The 19,824-nt window shown below is 45.8% G+C and overlaps 1 protein-coding gene across 1 annotated transcript in view; it reads left to right on the plus strand.

Moving 5' to 3' along the window:
- Positions 1-672: 672 nt before the first annotated feature.
- Positions 673-19,824, plus strand: part of ext1b (exostosin glycosyltransferase 1b) — a 189,070-nt gene continuing 169,918 nt past the window's right edge. Inside the window, exon 1 of the mRNA XM_039738774.1 lies at positions 673-2,424. Coding sequence (XP_039594708.1) covers positions 1,484-2,424 — 941 coding nt within the window. The 5' untranslated portion in view covers positions 673-1,483. The remainder of the gene's footprint in view (positions 2,425-19,824) is intronic.

A 19,824-nucleotide genomic window follows, 5' to 3' on the forward strand; every position in this document is an offset into this window, starting at 1 on the left:
ATGCGCCTGTGGGAAGGCGCGCACAGCATGTGTCACGCACCGACCTCCATGTGTGCCTGTGTGGAGGACACGTCGAGCCGATGACTCATTCCCGTTTCCACGCAGTCCTGTCACTGCGGTCTAATTACTGTTTTGGGATTCCCCTGTGCCCATCACTGATGTCACTTAAGGGACCCCAATCCCCCATAATCGAGGAAGTTTTGAGTTCCCCTTTGTTTGGCGACATACACATTATCCTTATGTGGCACGCAGTGTCTTTTTTGATTGCGCCAGTCAAATTAGGATGAGAAGGGAAGCGGTTTTTTGAGGACTCGCGTTCTTTCACTGTCACGGGCTGTCGCCGGAGCCGCAGACATGTCAGGTCGCTCATTGAGCCGAAGAGTTTGGGAATGCGGTTGCTGCCGCTAGTGGTAGTATAGCCAAATTTCCATTCGCAAGCTAACCTACCTTCCCGATCAATGTGTAGCAGAAAGGTTAAATAAATAATTCACCAGCAAGCCGGAACAGACCACCGAGCGGCGATTTGAGTCGAGTCGACTCGTCTCGCCCCCTCCCGCTTTTTTAAAAAGCCGTTCGAGTCGCTACATCGAGGTTATGAATGGGTGCAACGGAAGCACCGCCTTTTCCGGACGTGACGTTCCACCAATGGGAAAGCCGCTGCTTGGTGACGTGACGTCAGATGCCGTCGTGTAGGGATTGGAATGCTACAGTGTAACAATCGGAACCAGCGAATCTTTGGGAATTGGACGCGGCTGGCCATCCGAGCGCGTCTGCCGAGCGGCCGCAGCTACTTTGCCGGAGCACCGACTACTTTGTTCGCTTCGTTTGTCGGCTTGGACCACAACCCGCGGGCGGCTCGTCACTGAGACATCTCGTTATTGGAATTATTTTTTTTTTGTTCGAAGGGAAGAGCAATGCAGGGATTTGTAAGGTTACGACTGTAGAGAGAGAGACCCGGGATTCCTTCAGCAGTCGGGGACCGGCGCATCCGGAGTGCGCGGATTTCTCTCCTGGCCCAGCAAAAGGGAGGAGGAGGAGGAGAAGAAGGAGGAGGAGGAGGGAGGTCAGCTGTACCTTCTTCTCCGGCTTGCCTGGTTGGTTTGGCGTGCCTGCCTGCCAGCCTCCTTCTTCACACCGTGAGTTTTCTGCGCCGAGCACTGGAAGTTAGCCGGGTTTTTTTTTTCGGAATAAGAAAAGCAACATCCTCTCCGCGCCTCGGCTGTCTGGGAACCGAGAGTCGTCACCGGGGCTGCCAGCGACCGCCAGCCTCTAATATGATAGATAGACGGGGAGCAAGATAAAGAAGTCGCCCACATGCACAGGATCAATCGAAGGATTTGGGAAAGGAATCCGAAGAAGGTGGAAGACGCGAGTTTGAAATCCGTGCAGCCTGGAAGATGGCGGATTGGAGCAGGAGGTGGTGAGAGCAAAACTTTGGGGGCTTTTGGATTTATTCGCAGACATCTCGACCCAGAGAGGACACATGCAGGCCAAAAAACGCTACTTCATCGTGCTGTCCGCCGGCGCCTGCCTTGTGCTGCTATTCTACTTCGGGGGCTTGCAAGTCCGGGCAACGAGGAACCAGAGCCGGCGTGAGGATCGCCTGCGGAGCCCGGAGCAGCCATGGCCACACTTCTCGGACAACTTACATTCGTTTCTGCCCCGAGAGCAGCTGGCCAACGAGGATTACAATATGCACCTTTCGCCGCGGCAGAAGAGGGACTCCAACACGAGCCTGTACAAGGGCAAAAAGTGTCGGATGGAGTCCTGCTTTGATTTCTCCCTGTGCCAGAGGAGCGGCTTTAAAGTGTACGTCTACCCGCAGCAGAAGGGGGAGAAGATTTCGGAAAGTTACCAAAACATTTTGTCCGCGATCGAGGGGTCGCGCTTTTACACCTCGGACCCCAGTCAGGCTTGCTTGTTCGTCTTAAGCTTGGATACTTTAGACCGAGACCAGCTCTCGCCGCAGTATGTGCACAACTTAAAGAGTAAAGTTCAAAATCTGCATCTCTGGAACAATGGTAGGAATCATTTAATTTTTAATTTATATTCGGGCACTTGGCCCGACTACACGGAGGATCTGGGGTTCGACATCGGCCAGGCCATGCTGGCCAAGGCCAGTATCGGCGCGGAGAATTTCAGACCCCACTTCGACGTGTCCATCCCGCTATTCTCCAAGGATCACTCTCGGACAGGGGGGGAGAGGGGCTTCCTCAAGTACAACACCATCCCCCCTTTTAGGAAATACATGCTGGTGTTTAAGGGCAAGAGGTACCTGACCGGGATCGGGTCCGATACCAGGAACGCACTGTACCACGTCCATAATGCGGAGGACGTGGTGCTGCTGACCACCTGCAAGCATGGCAAAGACTGGCAGAAGCACAAGGACGGCCGCTGTGATAAGGATAACGCCGAGTACGACAAGTAAGTGCGCTTTCACTTCTTTTCCGTTGGAGTGCTGCCGATCTCGAACGTTGCTGTGATTCTCCGGCCGAATACCTTTTTTGGTTTGCTTGGTAATAATGATCGAGGGTTTTTGATTATTTATACCGAGTGCCTCGTTACCGCCGTGATTGTCATTGCGAGGTGCACTTTGGAGCCGCGCGTCCGCCGGGCACTTTAAACTTTGCGGTCTGCTGATATGCGGCCGACTGGATTGCCAGGGGCGCGATCGTTGAAGTCATTTTTTCTTTTCGTCATGCCCCGATTGGTGGGGATCGCTTCGTGATTTATTTGTCCATCAGTATTCGAATGTATGCTGTCAGCAGAAAAACGCAACTCCTGGTTTTATTCTTACCCTTGTGTGAAGCTGTTCCGTGCACGCGCGCGCCCATAGACGAGTGTAAACGGCAAAGAAGGGGTTAAAAGAGCTGTGATTGATCGGGACATCCCCGAGAGAGCGCGAGGTGCACTGGCGCTACCGTAACCGGAAAAAAAAGAGAAAGAAAGAAAGAAAGAAAACCCTCCAGAGAGCGAACTTCTCAGCTGATTTCTATTTACTGTCAACATGGTGCTCGTCTCCTGCGCGCCTGCTGCTATTTATTTCCTTTGCGTTTCACGTGTCCGTGTTTAGTATGAAGCATGGCGATCAGGGAATATTTTCCGTCGTTCTTCCTTGTTTACAGTTTCAACACTCGTATTGGATAATGAATATATGGATGATTTTTATTATAATTTGCAGTATGTTAATTAATATTTTGAGGGCGGTGGTTATATTTTCTTGAATTTTTGTGGGAGGTTTAATTTCCCCTTGGGACAAATAAGACTCTTATCTGTTGTATTTCCCGTCTATCTAATACTATTCTTAATGTATCTTTCAATTATATAGTACCTTTCCTATTTATTATAGTGTCTAGTGCGTTTCAAACTGATTTGTCTAATATTGCCGTTCATATCTTGTAATTTTGTAATGGATTTCATATTTCATAAAGTGCTTAGGGTCTTTTATATTGATCTGCCTATATAATATTACTATTCAGATATCTTGCATTTATATTGTACGTTTAATGCCTTTCACATTGAGCTGTCCTTCCTTAAATTGTATAGTGACATTTATATCTGTCTCTCTAATATTACCTTACATGCAACCTTCAATTATATAGTGCCTTTCACATTGATCTATTTCATTTTATATACACTTTAATTATACCGTATAGTGCTTAGTGCCTTTCACACTGATATGTGTCTATTATCCTTCACATATCTTTAAATTTATATAGTGCCTTTCATATCTATCACATAGGCAAACAGTAAACGCACTATGGACTATCTAACCCTTCACAGTATGAATGAATATATATATTTGTATGTGTACATGTATGAATATACAGTGCCTAGTACCTTTCACGTCAATCTTATATTACCATCACATATCCATATTATATAGTGACTTTCATATCTGTCTGTCTGTCTCTCTCTAATAGTATGTTACGTGTTTCTTTCAATTATATAATGCTTTGTGCCTGTCCCATTGATCTCTTTCTATCTAATATGGCCATTCACATAACTTTCAATTATATTCTGCCTTTCACATCTATCATACAGTGCCTTTCACTTTTGATCTGTTTGTCTGTTTAACATTGCCCTTTCGCAGAGATAACGACAGACAGAAATGTGATAGTCTAGTATTCTCTTATACGTTCAGTTTTGTAGTGCCTTTCACATTGAACTATTTGTCCAGCTACCTTTTTAATATTATCCTTCACATATCTTTCAGTTAAATAGGACCTTTCATATCTATTAAATAATGCCTAGAACCTTTTAATATTTTTCTGTCTAGTATTACCCTTGCCATATTTTTCAGCTCTATAGCGCCTTCCACATGTGTCGTTGGTCATATAGTGCCTTGTGTCCTCGTCTCTATAATGAGATTGAAATCTGTTCCCGCTGCACACCTGCTTGTAGTGTTTAGGTTGAACCTGAAGCACTTCATGTAACCTTTTTATTCAATCGAGTGCATGCCCATTAGAACATCATTTCAGAGTCATGTTCTTCGTAGGCAGTTTCACCGTTTTAATTATTTAAGCACCTTTGAAGTGATCACATTTTATAGCGCCCTTTTAAAGGTCAAGGGCATCTTAATGCAAAGCAGAGGAATGTTGCCAAAGAGAAGGAATGCTTCTACTCCTACCTTCAGCTAAGTGGGACTTGACAGGAGTTATCTTATTTTGTTTTTTAATTTATAATTTAAAGTGCGTACCCTGGTGACCCAGTAGTTTACAAGCTGGCACACCTGCCTAATTCCCCCTCCCCTCCCGACACTTTTTACAGCCATTCAGGCACATTCAAAGTGATTGAACCCGACATTGTTAAATTGACCCCTGGTGTGGGCCTGTGTCCGTTGACCTTCTGATAGACTGGCACCATCTCTAGGGATTGTTCCTGCCTTGCTCTTGATGCTTGCTGGGATAATCTCCAGCTTCCCTGTGACCCTGTTTAGGATATGCAGGTTTGGAAGATGGCACCTTTTATTACCCGCGATAATGTGAACTAACATTGCATCCAAGTTCTTTTGAGAATGGCTCTGACTGTTCCTGTCACCCGGGTCACATTAAGTACAGTATGTGCCATATCAGATCAATGCAGTTGATAGAAGGTGCAGTTTCGGTAGTCCCCACTGGACTGGTGTCCCATCCCGGGCTGCTTCCGCTCTTGTCTCCATTTCTGCTGGGATAGACTGAGGTATCCCAAACTGATCCTTTAGTCGGATGAGTCAGGATTTGTAACAGATAAATGTTTCCTTGTGACTGGCTGGGCTTTCATTCAGGGTTGGTTCCTGTCTTGCGTCCATTTACTGTATGTTGGGATAGACTGAGGTATCCCATCATGAGCTGCTCCCTGCTGTGTGTCCACGTCTGGTAGGACATTCCACCCTCAGTTAGACTAATAAGGTAAATGGATGGCTAGATGGATCTTTACTGGACTGGCATCCCATCTAGGACTGGTCCATTGTGTCTGTTTGTGCTGGTGTAGAATGAGGTATCTTCAACTGGCTCCTCTGTCAATTTAAACAGGTTTTATAATGGCTAAATGGTTTTTCTTGTTACAGACTGGTGTCCCATCCTTGGTTTCTTCCGGGTTTGTGTCCATTTCTTTTGGGATGAGCTCTTCTTAATGAGATTAAACATGTTGGATAGACAGCTAGATGGAGCTTTACTGGGAAGACCCTGTGGACTGCCGTCCCATGCTGGGTTTTTTGTAGCTGGGTGTCCCAAACCAGTCCCCTTAGTCCAGTTAAGCAGGTCTGATAATGGTTTCCATGTGGTATGGGGTTGATCGCCATCTTGACTCCCATTTCTGCCGGAATACATGTGGGTATCCTACACCGGTCCTCAGTCCAACTCCATATTTTTGATAACGGAGTGATAGTTTCTCTGTGATAGACTGGCGTCCTGTTCACAGTTGGTTGCTGTCTTGTGTTCTTTATTGTTGGCTTGGGCTCCTCTGTGGCCATCAATAACATTAAGGGGTGGATGGGTGGGTACAGTTTTACTGGTGTTCTTGCGGTAGACTGGCTCGTGTCCAGTGATGTTGAGGTAGGCTGAGGTGTTCCAAACTCGCCCTCATCACTTAGACCTTCCAGGGCTGGTCATAAATTAATGGTGTCCCATCCTGGATTGCTCTCTAGTTGGTGTTCATTTCTTTTGGAACAGGCTCTGACCCATTCAATAGATTAAGCATACTGGATAGATAGCTAGATGGAGCTTTACTGGTAACCTGTTCTAGACCGGTGTCCCAACCAGGGGTGGTTGCCATCTTGTTTCCATTTCTGTAGGTCCAGGCTCCTCCATGACCCTCAATTACATTTAGCAGTGGATGGATGGAGATACAAAGCTTTACAGTTGACAGGATTGTGTCCAGCGCTGTTGAGATAGGCTGAGGTGCTCCAGACCGAAAGTTAGACCACCGATAAATGGTTTCCTGGCGATAGACTGGCATCCCAGCTTGAGGTGGTCCCTGCCTGGAGTCCTTTTTCTTTTCTTATAGGCGCACACCTCATGCCACCCTCAGTTAGATTAAGCACATTTGATTTTGAGTGGATTGCTAGATGACACTCTGCCGGTTGCCCCACCATGGGCTGACATGCCATCCAGGGTTGGTTCCTGCCTTGTGCCCACTGTTGTCAGGATAGGCCAAGTGATTCCTCAGTTGGAAAGAGATGAATGGGTTTTCTTCAGTTAAGTCTGTCACTGGCCACCTACCTCGTGTCCATTTCACTTGGGATGTCCTCGGGCCCCCCAGCCTGTTTTCAGGTGGGTGGATGGTACGTTCCTGGTAGCTTCTGACACAGTGTCGTCCTGTCCCGTTCCTGCCCTTTGGTGAATGCTGCAGGGGTGAACACCAGCCTCCCATAACCCTGAGTTAGATATGCAAATTATGCAAATTTATGGCCACCATCACAGATGCACATTTCTTTGCATATGAGCTGGCATCTGGTGCTGCCTGGTGTTTGCTAGGCATTTTTTACGTCGGGTACTCGCCTCTAAATTGTTTGTAGCGACAGCCGAGAGAAACGTTTTTTTCTCATGTTTGAATGGCGATACATTGGAGATAAGCACAAACAATATCAAAAAGTCTCGCGTTACTCGTGTGTCCGGAAATCCAGTGCCATGCTTGCAGCGTCCCAAATCTGTGCATTTTGGCTAAAATATTGTTTAGTGAAACACTTTCTGGAAACTTCTCTCCTGCCCGAGAGGGGATGACGCTTGTGATCTGAAGACCAGCCTCCTCGGCAGTCGTTACTCACTCCTCCACATTTCAAAGTTTTCATGTTTATTCTCGCGCGTTGCTCTTCTGCTGTGCGTAATCCTCATTAGCGTTAAGCTGACGCTTGACAATTGCGCTTGGCTAATGGCCGGCTTCGTAGCTCATGAATGACAGATCAATGCCAACCGAGGCTGTTGCTGCTGCTTTATTTTGTTGAATCCTTTTTGTCACCCGCCCAAGCCGGAGCCACTCATTTCACTTGCTGCTAATTGGTTTAGTTTTAACAAAATGCTTGATATACTCCTCGGCTTGATGTCTCGATTGGTAGACGGCAGAGGATGAAGTGTCCATAAGGAAGATTTTAATACGCCGCTCCGTGACAATGGAGGACTGATTAATACTTGAACGCTGCCGCGCCAGTTGAGGCGGCTCCTCCCTTTGCTCTCAGGCTCTGCTCCGTGTGGTCGGCGTGTGTTACGACTAATTATTGTTCCTCTTTCATTTGATGATATCTCGTCTTTGGAGTTTCAGCCCCTACTGGCTTGATCCGCCGTCCGTTTTCTGTTTGCGTGCTGCCCTGGTTAGGATCGTGAAGACCATAAAGGGCTCACAACGAAAGAACCTTTGCCTTATATAGTGCCTTTCTCTTGTGGCACACCATCCCAAGCCACTTTGCAGGTACAGACGCACAGCTGAGCAGTTTCTTTGTACTTTTTTACGTTTGAAACAAAGACAAGGTAAAGGATTAGTTTGGCATTGTGTAGGCAGGCAGCGGTGGGATTAAACCGGCAAGCTTGTGACTTTTCTGATGAGCCTTTCAACAGTAGCCACCCTTCTCAATCAACAGTACAGTTCTCGTAATACAGGGTGGTCCAGATCTAATTACACTATAACTTAAGTTTATTACTCCGAGCCTGTATCCAACTGAATGGAGGACAAGTGGGACAATACATGGAAAATCAGTGAGTTAATTCAATGTAAGTCCATTTTCGTTTATTACAAGATATTTCAAACAATTCTTTTGTCTTATATTGTTTTCCTGCATTGCATTAAAAGTTGCATAATCAGATCTGGACCACCCTATATATAACAGACTAGCCCCCCGCCCGCTTAGTAGTGAAACAGGACAAACTTTAAAGATCAATAATCAAACAGCTATCGCTAGGTAAGCAGAGGCAAAAATACGCTGCAAAATGCGGAGGTAGAGACTCAAATGGAGGCTGGCATTGTGAGTGAGCAGGGCCCTGCCTGGCTACCCACTCCTGACGTCACGCTTCCCCGTCCCCTCGGCCCGCAGCCTCTGTCTCAGATTAGCACTAGTATATCACTCCTGCAAGCTGAGCACAATGAGAGAAGTCACAAAACCAACCGGAATGGTCTAGAAAATTCAAGGAAAAAAAAAACCTGATCTAAATCCGTGAAGGAGTTCTCTCGTTCGCTTGCTAAGCAAAGGTAACGCCCCAAGGCTGGCGCGTGAGTGAGGAGGGACCCTCGGCCCGCTGCGTGTCTCTTGGATTCACGTAAATGAATTGGTACCGCAAGCAAACTCGATGAGAGAAGTTGTAAAATCAACCGGAACGTTCAAGCAAAGTACAGAAAAGAAAACCCGATCTAAATCTATGAAGGAGTTCACTCGTGAAAAGTGGACAGACATACAGACAGACAGACAGGTGTTGGATTTTATTTAATTATACAGTATATATAATAGAGAGAGATAAATATGAGGGGAGCCCAAACATAACAAATTTTTTTTTTAATCGTTTATTTCTCAGAACATTTCCAAAATGTAATCCTCTGTAAATATTATACCTGAGATTCAATCCACTTGTCCCACCTCGTTTTCCATTGTTCAGAACTGTTCTGAAACTCGTGCAGTGTGCAGTGCGCCTCCATCGTTTGCTTCTCGACTTCCTCTGCTTCCCAGAAACACTTTCCTTTAAGGTCCCTCTTCATTCTTGGAAATAAGAAAAAAAAAAAAATTCAGGGTGCAAGGTCCAGGGAGTTTAGGGGATGGGAAACCGCGGTCATCCCATTTTTCATCAAGTGCTGCACACTGAATGCTGTGTGGACGGGATCGTCATTGTGATGCAGAAGCCACTCGCCCGATTGCCACAAATCGGGTTGTTTTCTCCGCACTGCATCATGCAAATCGCTTGAACACTTCAAGGACGTCGCTTGGCTTCGTGCTGCAGAACGCAGTCTGATATACACACCTAGTGGCAAACGGCGGAATTGACGCCCCTCCAGCCTCCAGAAGACAATTCTCGTTATTTTTGGGTCCTCCTTCATATATAACTTACTTCATATTTCCTCTCTCTCTCTCTCTCTCTGTATGCCCTCACAAACTCGTCTTCGGGTTCTGTGGTGGCTTTGGCTTGGCCAGACCAGTTGATCTCCGAGTTTTCTCCAGTTCCCAAGTTCCTTCTGATGGTGTAGAAAACTGAACTCGCTGCCACCTCAGCTTTCTCTGTAATTTCTGTAAAGGAAAGACCTCCACGTTGAAGGGTGGTTATGGTCTGTCTGTCTGTCTTCAGTCATTATCGTCTCTTTCTCTCCATCATGGTAACCTTATAGTGGGCCGTGGAGTCACCACACAAACCCTTCGACTCCAACTCAAGTTCTGGTATCTCTGACTCTTCCACTTGTAATTTGACGCAATTGAAAGCACACGAGATACGAGGCACTTAATCACGGCCGTCGTGAATCATTTTAGCACCTTAACCCTGCTACAGTATGTTTTGAGTTTAAAGGCCTCGATGATGCTGTTGTGGCTTTCAAACACGGAGTAACATTAAACGTAAGCCTACACTTGCAAATTTAACAGAGAGAGGCCATATTGTTCTCAAAAGTCTGGGAGACTAAAATAGTTTCACTGAATCAGTACATGCGAAATTGGAAACTTTCACACAATACGTTACGTTTTTGCAGATTCTCACTCGAGTAACCCAATAATTTCTTCCAACTCCACAGCACTGGCCCCCTCAATCACCTGCAGAATTAACATGGCCCTGTCGTATCCCGCGTGTGCCAGTTCACTGGCGGGCAGGTGTCAACATGGAGGCCATCCCTTCCTCTCTACCTGCTGTATGTAAATCTTTTAATAACGCAGCCTTTCTGAAGAAGCCCGTGTTTTGACAGATTGCTTACCAGCTTGCACCTTCCATCACACAGCGTCTCGCTGCAGCAGAAGTTTGAAGCATATGCTTCTCTTCTCTTCTTTCCACTTGATGGATTTGTGGCTGCTTTTGTTTTTTAAATGGCTGGATCATATCGCTCTTAACCTCCTTATCCATCCATCCATTTCTTTTTAAAATGTTCTGAATGTTTTGTTCCATACCTTCCACATATTATTTGAAAGCCCCATGGCAGCAGTAGCTGGCTGACGTGACAGCGAGTCCGTTTACGTGCGCACACTAAACCGGAGTAAGGTGAGGAGCCTGGTTTCTTAAAAGCCTCCATTTACACGCGCAAGTCCACTTCTGGAGTCCTTTTTTTTTTTTTTTTTGGAAAGCCACTCCAATGTTCTCACGCTGCACATAAGCAAAGTCGACATCGGCCTCCATGACGAGGAGCCTGAAGCCTGTGATCGTTCTCTTGTGTGCCCTTCACGTGTGGTACAGTAAGTAACACCCGTCCCCTTTTTAAACCTCTGACCTGAGGCCCCCAGAGGTTCGACGTATGGGCACTGGCCGCTTCGTCACCTGATCACGCAGTTTCAGCACCTGGCTGGATTAAAACTAAACCTCTGCTTTCTTTGTAGGTGTCAGTGACTGGATTGCATGCAGCACACACTTTTCTTCTTGGCAGTGTAAAGGAGCGGCAGATTGGGGACGTGTGCTTCTTGTTTATATTAATAACGACGCAGGTATTTTTAACTTCAATAAGTATCGTATATACTTATTTTTCCATTAATTTCTGATATTGTATAATGTCGGTCGTATAAGTTGAATGCAGAAAACTCGCGCTATTGGTCCAAGAGATTATGATATGCTAACACCCCCCGGAGAGAGTAACCACGGAGCACACGGCCTTGTTTTCTATCTATTGTGCCTACGTGACCACACGGTGATACCCGATTTGTGTTTTTTGTATCTCACACCCTCGTAAGTTTTTATCCCTTATCTACGATGGAGCGTTCGATCAGAAGAAAATATGAAGCTGATTTTAAATTAAACGTCGATTAAGTGGTGAAAGAAATTGGTGACTGTGCTGCTGCAACAAAATTCAGTGCGTCTGAGAAACTGGTGCGAGATTGGAGGAGGCAAGAAGATGCAAAACAAATGAAGTGTTGCATTTTTGAACAGGTGTACAAGTTGGGGTCGATTTTTTTCTGGTTTCAAGACCCGACTTGTACACGAGTATATACGGTATTAGGTTACACATGACTCTAAAAAGTAATCAGACTTAGTAATGCACGTCACTTTTAACAGGATGCTCCCTAGACTGTACTGCTGATGTCCGCACTGTACATTCAGCTCCTCGGCGTACATGCAGCAGTGTCTGAAATATTGAGACGGTTTATTTAAATCAGGAGAAAGAAGAATGCGATCGCCCGAACATTTGCCTGAGAAGAGTTTTTCTTGGTGGGCCGCTTCTACCCATGACTGCCTGAGGCACGTCCATCCATCCATCCATCCATTTTCTAACCCGCTGAATCCAAACACAGGGTCACGGGGGTCTGCTGTAGCCAATCCCAGCCAACACAGGGCACAAGGCAGGGAGCCAACCCACCGCAGGACACACACAAACACACCAAGCACACACCAGGGCCAATTTAGAATCGCCAATCCACCTAACCTGCATGTCTTTGGATTGTGGGAGGAAACCCACGCAGACATGGGGTGAACATGCAAACTCCATGCTGGGAGCACCTGGGAAGTGAACTACCACTGCGCCACCCTGCCGCCCTCTGAGGCACGTAGAAAACTAAAACGTATGCAGGTGAACGGAGTGCACTGTGCCTGAAATCCTTAACTGTAACCCGGTGGAGGTTTTACATGTCCAAGTCACTCGAGGAGAAATCCACACGTGCTTACACCGGTCCCTCTAACCGGAGTCAGGGTTTACATCAGGGATATCCAACTGGTGGTGCGCAGTGGCTGCAGGTTTTCATTCTAACCATTTTCTTAATTAGTGAACCGTTTTTGCCGCAGATTCACTTGTTTTGCCTTCGTTTTAATTGACGTGACTCGGCCCCCTGAGTGGTTTCTTTTTCCTTAATGAGACAGAAAACAAATCGCCACATGACCAGCTAACCTGAAAATAAGGAAAGGTGAAGGTCTCGGTCATGTTGGTCTGCTCAGGTCACATCTTGACGGTGGTCTTAAAAAAACAGGAAATCAACCGTCTGCTGTGGCGGAATGACAGCAGCCACAAGTCCTGGTATTCAATATATCGCCATTTAATTAACAGCCAGAATCGGCTTCTCGTTAAGAAACTGGTTGGAGTGAAATTGGCTGGAGTTTTGATGTTCCAGTTTAGCTGGTCGTCCGTTGGCTCCTTTCACGTCTCATTTCTGTTTAATGAAGAAGCAAATCAATTTGGAGGACTGAATCCTTAAAAACGGGGCTGTGAAAATGAAGGGTAAAGGAGTTAATTAGCAGTGAAAACTGATTAGGAGTTCGACACCCCTGACCTAGGAGGCCAGTGTTCGTGTCTCGGCTCCTCCCTGCCTGGAGTTTGCACGTTCTCCCTCTGTAGGGTGCAAAGACATGCGGGTTTGGTGACTTGGTGACACGTGTGTGCATGCGTGTGTATCGGTATAGTCGCCCTGTGCTGCCATCCTGTCCAGGCTTTGTTATTGCCTTGCTCCCTATGCCAGCTGTGATAGGCTCCGCCCCACCCGTGACCCAGGTCTGGATTAAGCAGGTTAGAGAATCGCATGACCTTGTGGAGTCAACACAATCTTAAGGTTATTCTCCATCTTGCCTGAGTCGCCCCGAAAGCTTGCATGTTGTCATCTTTTTATTTTTTTTTTGCTAATTAAAGGGGTCATTCAGCTTGGCTTCTCATTACATCCATCATGGCTAACACATTGCATCACTGCTCCTATCAGAAGGCAGACCATTACATTGACGTGTTTTCTATGTTAATATCACCGAAGAATCCACTCCGAGTTTTTCTTTAGCACGATTGGTTAGTTTTGTCCCCCCAGCCCCGAACTTAATAGGGTGTTTGTGTGGATTTCCTATCTGTCAGTGTAAGCGTCGTCCTCGCAGCATTTGGACATACCAGTCGGACACCTCGTCTGTGGCCATCGCGGAGACGCCTGTGCTTTTTAGTTCCGCCGTCTGATCAGCTGCGAGGCGTTTTCTTCATTAATTTCTCTCTTCGCCAAATCCTTTAAACGCTCCCACAGGTGTATCGGTTAATCCACGTACAAAGCGGCCAAACGCTCTCAGCCATCTGCTGCCTCACTGTTCCTGCACAGCTCTCTTCAGTCAGAAGCGTTTCTAGCTCCTGGTAATGGAGGCATGTGAGAAGAAGGCTGGCGTTTTTAAGAGGCACGCTCGGTGGCCCTCCAGTGAGTCCTCGCAATGTGGTGGGGCGGCTGTCCTTTGAGCCTCAGGTGTGCCATTTTGTTTCTTGAGGTGGCTGAGCATCCATCCATCCATCCATCTAACTTGAGCATGGCAATCATTGGGCTTAAGGCAGGAGCAACACCTGGATGGGGTGCCAGTCCATCGCAGGTCAAATGCGCACACACACACATCACACACACACACACACACACATCAGGTGTTCTGTTTCAGCTGGGGTTCATCTACTTGTTCATTTTTCGTTTTATGTTAATGCTCCTTTCATAAACTCTCTGCTCTGTTCTCTATGCCTGTGTTATGTTCCATGTGTTTTGTGAGTGGGGTCACCTGCCAATCACCGCCAGGTACTGTGCCCTCCACCCTTTATTCCTCCAGAGGTGGGGCTGGCCGACCCACAGTCCCTTGCGGTTCATTTTGAATACGCGTTGGACTTTGGTGGGTTATTGTGTTTCTTCTCTGATTTCTTTGTATGTTTTGAGCCTGTGTTTGGTTTTCAGTGTCGCCTCTGGATTTGGATTTGTTCGCCTTGCGTTGCTTTTACCCTTTCGGACAATGCCTTTTGTCTTTCATGCTCCACGGAGTTTTGTTTTATTCACAGTATTTTTGTACAAATAAATCTTTTATTTTATAAAGTTCCTCTGCTTGTCCTTCATACAGACTGGGATTTTGTGGGCTATCCCCCTCTAGTGGACATTTTTGTCACTTTGTGCTGGGGAACTCTCGAGGTTCGTAACATCAGGGGTCAATTTAGCAACTTGTCGTGTCTATGGACTGTGCAGGGAAACCCAGGCAGACATGGAGAGAACATGCAGAGACCACCCGGGGGTCTGAACCCTGAATGTGCCGGCCGCTATCTAATAAATAAAGCTGAAAGTCCGAAATGTAGTTGGTGCTCCCGCCACACGTGGCGCCATTCCTTATAAGATAACATTCTCAAACCCACCTGATCTGTTTCAGGGTGGCTGGCATCACTGGGTGCCCCGGGTCCACTCTAGAACACACTCCACATGGGCAGGATTGAATCAGTAATTCAGCAAAACCCTCCAAGTGTGTGGGATGTGGGAGGCAAACTGTAGCAGTTGGGAGACGGGGAGAAGATGCCAACTGGTGCACAGGATCTGTGGAGCTGGCGGATGAATCCAGCAGGACAAGAGGGCATTGCAGGGCACCATGACTATAAAGAGGATTAGTCACCTACTTAAAATGTGCAGAGTGCCCCCCTTCTTGGAAGAGCTCCTCAGAGACTGGGGGTCTTTTTTATTTGCTTACTGCCTTTTGTTGTATTAGTTAAAGCCTCGCTTCTTGTTTAGCAGTGGCTGCTGGCATTTCGTCTCGTCATATGAGACTTAATTTGGGTGTTTATTCTGCGTAATGGCGTCTTTGTGGTTCTCAAGACCTGGTGGTTCCTCCTTCCCTGCGATTCTTGTTCTTTATAATATGGATGTCTGCACACATTTTCCTTATTTATTGACTTTACAGACCAGTCTGTCTTATTTTGGGGGCTTGGGCTCGCTCGGCTCTGCCCGTCCCTTCCTCAGTTTAATGTTAGCAATGGCAGTCTTGGGTCTTCAGGTTTTGCTCTAAGGAGCTCTCGAGTCGGCCCGTAGTCAAGTCAGCTGTGTTCCCGTATGTGTGTGTGGCGTGAAAGTGGCACACCTTATGTACGTGATGCCGGGTGGCGGTGCTTCGAATGTGAGCCCCGCCATTAGAATTCTAAGCCGCCCTTTGTGTAAGTTAAACATGTTCTTTATGGAGGTAGTGGAACACAAAACATTTGTCTACAGATGACTTGAGCAGCTGTTAATTTAATGCTTAACTACGCTCCGCTCCGCTCCACTCCCGTCTGCTAAAAGGGAATCTGCAGCCAGGCTTGCATAAGTACTTCAGGTAGTGCAGGTTTTATTTAATTTCTGATTTCATTCTTCTCGTCTCATTCTCAGACCCACTTAATCCAATGTAGTGTGATGATGGCAGAGCCGACCCGGGCTGCACTGGGTGTTAATGCAGGGAGGAGCGAGTCTGTCACAGGACAGACACTCACTCACACACACAGGTGTTGTATCGGGCTTGGTAGTAAAATTTCAACTTTGGTATCGATACCAGCTTTCTGACCTCCGAACCAAGACGCTTCTGAAGGAAATTATGGATAACTCTAGTTTCAGTTTGCCAGAGTGAAGTCTCTGCGTGCCCAGCAACTCTAGCAGTGCATGGATATGAAACGAGCAAAAATATATAAAAAAAATAAAAATAAAGGATCGACAAAGTGACCCCTCTGGTTCTTAGCATTTACAGTAAATGGCATCCACCATAGCAGAACCACACTTGGTGACACATCAGCAGCCCTAAAGACGCAAAGAGAAGAGCGAGAGAGAGAGTGGACAAAACAAACCTGTTTATGTATAAAAAGACCCAATAAGGTGAGTTGCTGTAACATGACTGGCACAGTGGTAGCTCTGCTCTCTCGCAGTTCCCCTTAGACCTCCCTGTGTAGAGTTTTGCATGTTCTCCCCGTACCCGCATGGGTTTCCTCCCACAGGTTTAGGTGGATTGGCGATGCTCAAATGGGTGTGTGTGTGTGTGTGTGTGCGAGTCACCCTGTGATGGACTGGCATCCTGTCCAGTGTTTGTTCCTGCCTTGTGCCCAATACATCCTTGGATGGGCTCTCGCCCCGTGCCGCCCTGCTCAGGGCTTGCATGGTGTGGTTAAGATTACAAACCTGCGCAGCTCCCTTACTGCTCGACTTGAAGCCCCCCCCACCTCTGTCATTGTCTACAGGTGCACTTGTTACATTACAAAGCACACCAGCAGCCTGGGAGAATCTCCTCAACAGCCACTGGAAAATTCAATGGTGAGGGATGGGAGGAAATGAGGCTTGAAAGGAAAATCTATTTCAGGAAACAGTGGCGTAATTGAATTAGATTGTCATCCTTCTGCTGTAATAGAGCACTTCCAGCATGCCGGTTAGCGTCAATAAAGAGGTGGGCCGAAGGCAGGTGTCTGGAACGTTAGCGGAAACCGAGCGGGACGCGATAGGAGCTGAGGATGTGGCTTCAGAAAGTCTGTCCATGACAAGCCTGTACACGGCCACCGCATGGTCTGCTTTAGTGAGGACCCCCAAGTGGTTTGTGGGCAGGCGTAGCTTGTTAAGAAGATGCTGCAGCCAGATGAGCTTGTGAGTGAGAGACAGAGAGAGACATTGTATGGCATTAATGTGAAAGGCACTATATAAGGAAGTGGTGTATAACACAGATGGTCCAGGGCCCGGCTTTCCCCAATCATTAGGTAAAATGTTCCAATTGTAATCTTAATGTGTTCAAATTTCCAATCTCGCATACACTAATTTGGTTAAAATGTTTAATCTTCTATCCTTTTCATAAAAAAACTGGCCTCTCGTTCAATTTTGAAGTTCTGTCACATGTTTGTTATTTAATGCTTGTAACTTCTTTAATATCGAAAAGCCAACATGGCGTTGTCACAGCCTTTAAACCAAACTTGAACAGGTTAGGCTGCTAAAAATGGTTATCGATGGCAGTGATGACGTGCTTTGTGTCAGCATAGTAAATAAACGAGTCTAAAAGCAAATGGAGGAGTCGGCGGCGCAGGCGCCATAAAGAAATGTCGGCGTTGGAGTTGAAGGTTTTGTGTGCTGACTCTACAGCCCTGCTATAACGAGAAGAGTCCTCACAATGATGAGCAACTCATAGCCATCCTATGTTAGGTAGAATGCCCAGAGGGGACTGGGACGGTCCCATGGCCTGGAATCCCTGCAGATCTTCTTTTTTCTCTCCAGCCATCTGGATTTTATTTTGTTTTTCTGTCCTCCCTGACCATCAGACCTTACTCTTCTTCTATGTCAATTAGTGTTCTCTGATTTTAATTCTTTCTTTGTCTTTTTCTTCATCACGTAAAGCACTTTGAGCTCCATTATTTGTATGAAAATGTGCTATAGAAATTAATGTTGTTGTTGAAGGGCCCAAGTCGGACTGGTCTTGTTTGATATTTGTAAAAATGGACCCCCCCCACTTTGGAAATAATCAACACCTTTTTTTAAGTGCCAGAGGTTTCCTGGTTCCTCTCTCTTTATTAATGAAATATTTTTCTGCCTGGCAAAATCCACATAAAGGTGACAGGGCACATAACCAAATAAAATGAATTTGAAACAAAACCACTTTCAAAACACAAAGACCTAAAACATGATTAATAACACAATATACAAAATAATATTTAACAAACATCAAATCGAAATGTGCTTAATCCAGGGATAAAAACGTCTGGCCTTTAGTTTATATCGATGGCTTGTGCATGATGTAATAAATCCTCTTATGAATTAGTAGTGTTTGATTGTCCCTATAACAAAAAGAAATGTAATTGTATTAAAGCAGTAATTGTACGACCTGTTCGATTGATCTGAGTAATAAGAACTGGTAGTTAACTTGCCTTGATCTTAACCTTATAGTAGGCCGGTAAGCTAAATTGTTTGATATAGTATGTCTGTATTGGCATATTAAATATTTGATGTGGGGTTAAGTAGTTGCTAGTTTAAAATGACTTCCATTGGGGAGTTTAGTGTTGAACTTTCTGAAAAGTTTTTAAATCGGTGCACCAAAGAACAACTTTTAGAACTTGCAGAGAGTCATGATTTTGTGTTGACTAGCGCTGATAAAACGCGCAAAGAGGATATGTTGAGGGCTGTTAGAAGCCAGTTGATAGCCAAAGGAGTTCTTGTTACAGAAAAGGAGGTTGGCTCTGTTAGAATAGAATCCCCACAAGTAGAGCGGGATTTGGTGTCAAAAGAAAAGCAAACACAATTTGAGACTGAGAGATTATCTTTTGAACGGGCACAGGTTTTAAAAGATAGGGAATGGGAAAAACGGTGTCAGTTAAAAAAAAATGTAGAGTTTGAGTTAGAGCGTGAGCATACACAGCTTGAGTTGAAAAAGTTAGAGTATGCACGCGAGAGTGAACGTGAACAGAGACAATATGAGGTGAGGAAGCTAGAGCTGGAATTGGAGGCTAAGAAAACTGAAGCTGCTAACTAAGCCCGTTCAAGTGGTGCAGTCTTCCTTTGATGTCGGTTGGAATCTCAAAATGGTTCCCCCATTTTGTGAACGTGATGTAGACCGGTATTTTGCTCATTTTGAAAGAGTTGCTAGTTCTTTAAAGTGGCCAGTGGAGGGTCTGGACATTGCTATTACAGTGTGTTCTGACAGGGAGGGCCCAGGAAGCGGAAGTGAGTCGGGATCTGTGAAGATTTTTTTTTTTTTTTTCCTTTCCCCTTCTTTCCTTTTTTTTTTTTTTCTTTACATACTGTATTCCATTTGCGGGGGAGGTGTTACGCCTGTTTATTGCCCCCTTTGCTGGCTTCGCGGGAAGTGAAATCGCTGGCTGGGCAACAGGTGATATTAATCACTGATTAAGCCTCTGGGAGGGTCACGATGTATAAAAACCTGTTTTTTTTTTTTTCTCCTTTGGGAGTGGAGCAGGTTTTGTGTTTGCTTGTGTGTATTTTTTTTCCCCTCTTAGTTTTTCCATTAAATATTCGCGCGTGTACAATTTTATTTTACACCCCTAGACGTCTAGTTTTGTTATGTAAACTTTTTTCATTTTGGGTAAATAAATGGAGTTTTCCCCCAAAATGCGGTGTTGTGCCAGTTTTATGTTGCGACTCACGAGCCAGTCGTAACAATGTTTGTGACAGAAGTTGCATTAGGCGAACTAAAATAGCAAAAAGCACAGGACAGCAAAATGAAATCGACTCGTGAAAATAAAGAACCTGTCTGCGAGTGACGGGCTTTAAATCACAAGACGATGGCAGGATCTCTGATTTCCTTTTGAAATCCGGACACTTCTCCTTCTGTTTGCCAGTTTTTGGGCATGCAGACCTGAGGAGGGCAGAAGTTTTTTTGGATATTCTTTATTTATTTTGTTTTGTGGTCGCCTTGAATTTTCCAGGTCCTTGTGTCTGTGAAGATCCTAATGGTTTGGATGGGGGTTGGGGAAGGACAATGGAGGGGCTTTGTTTAATTAGAGTAGGAGGGCTGCGTGTTGATCCGTGCCTACTCCGGTATTAACAAGGCC

This window comes from Polypterus senegalus, chromosome 16 (assembly GCF_016835505.1).
Source record: "Polypterus senegalus isolate Bchr_013 chromosome 16, ASM1683550v1, whole genome shotgun sequence".
Lineage (NCBI taxonomy): Eukaryota > Metazoa > Chordata > Cladistia > Polypteriformes > Polypteridae > Polypterus > Polypterus senegalus.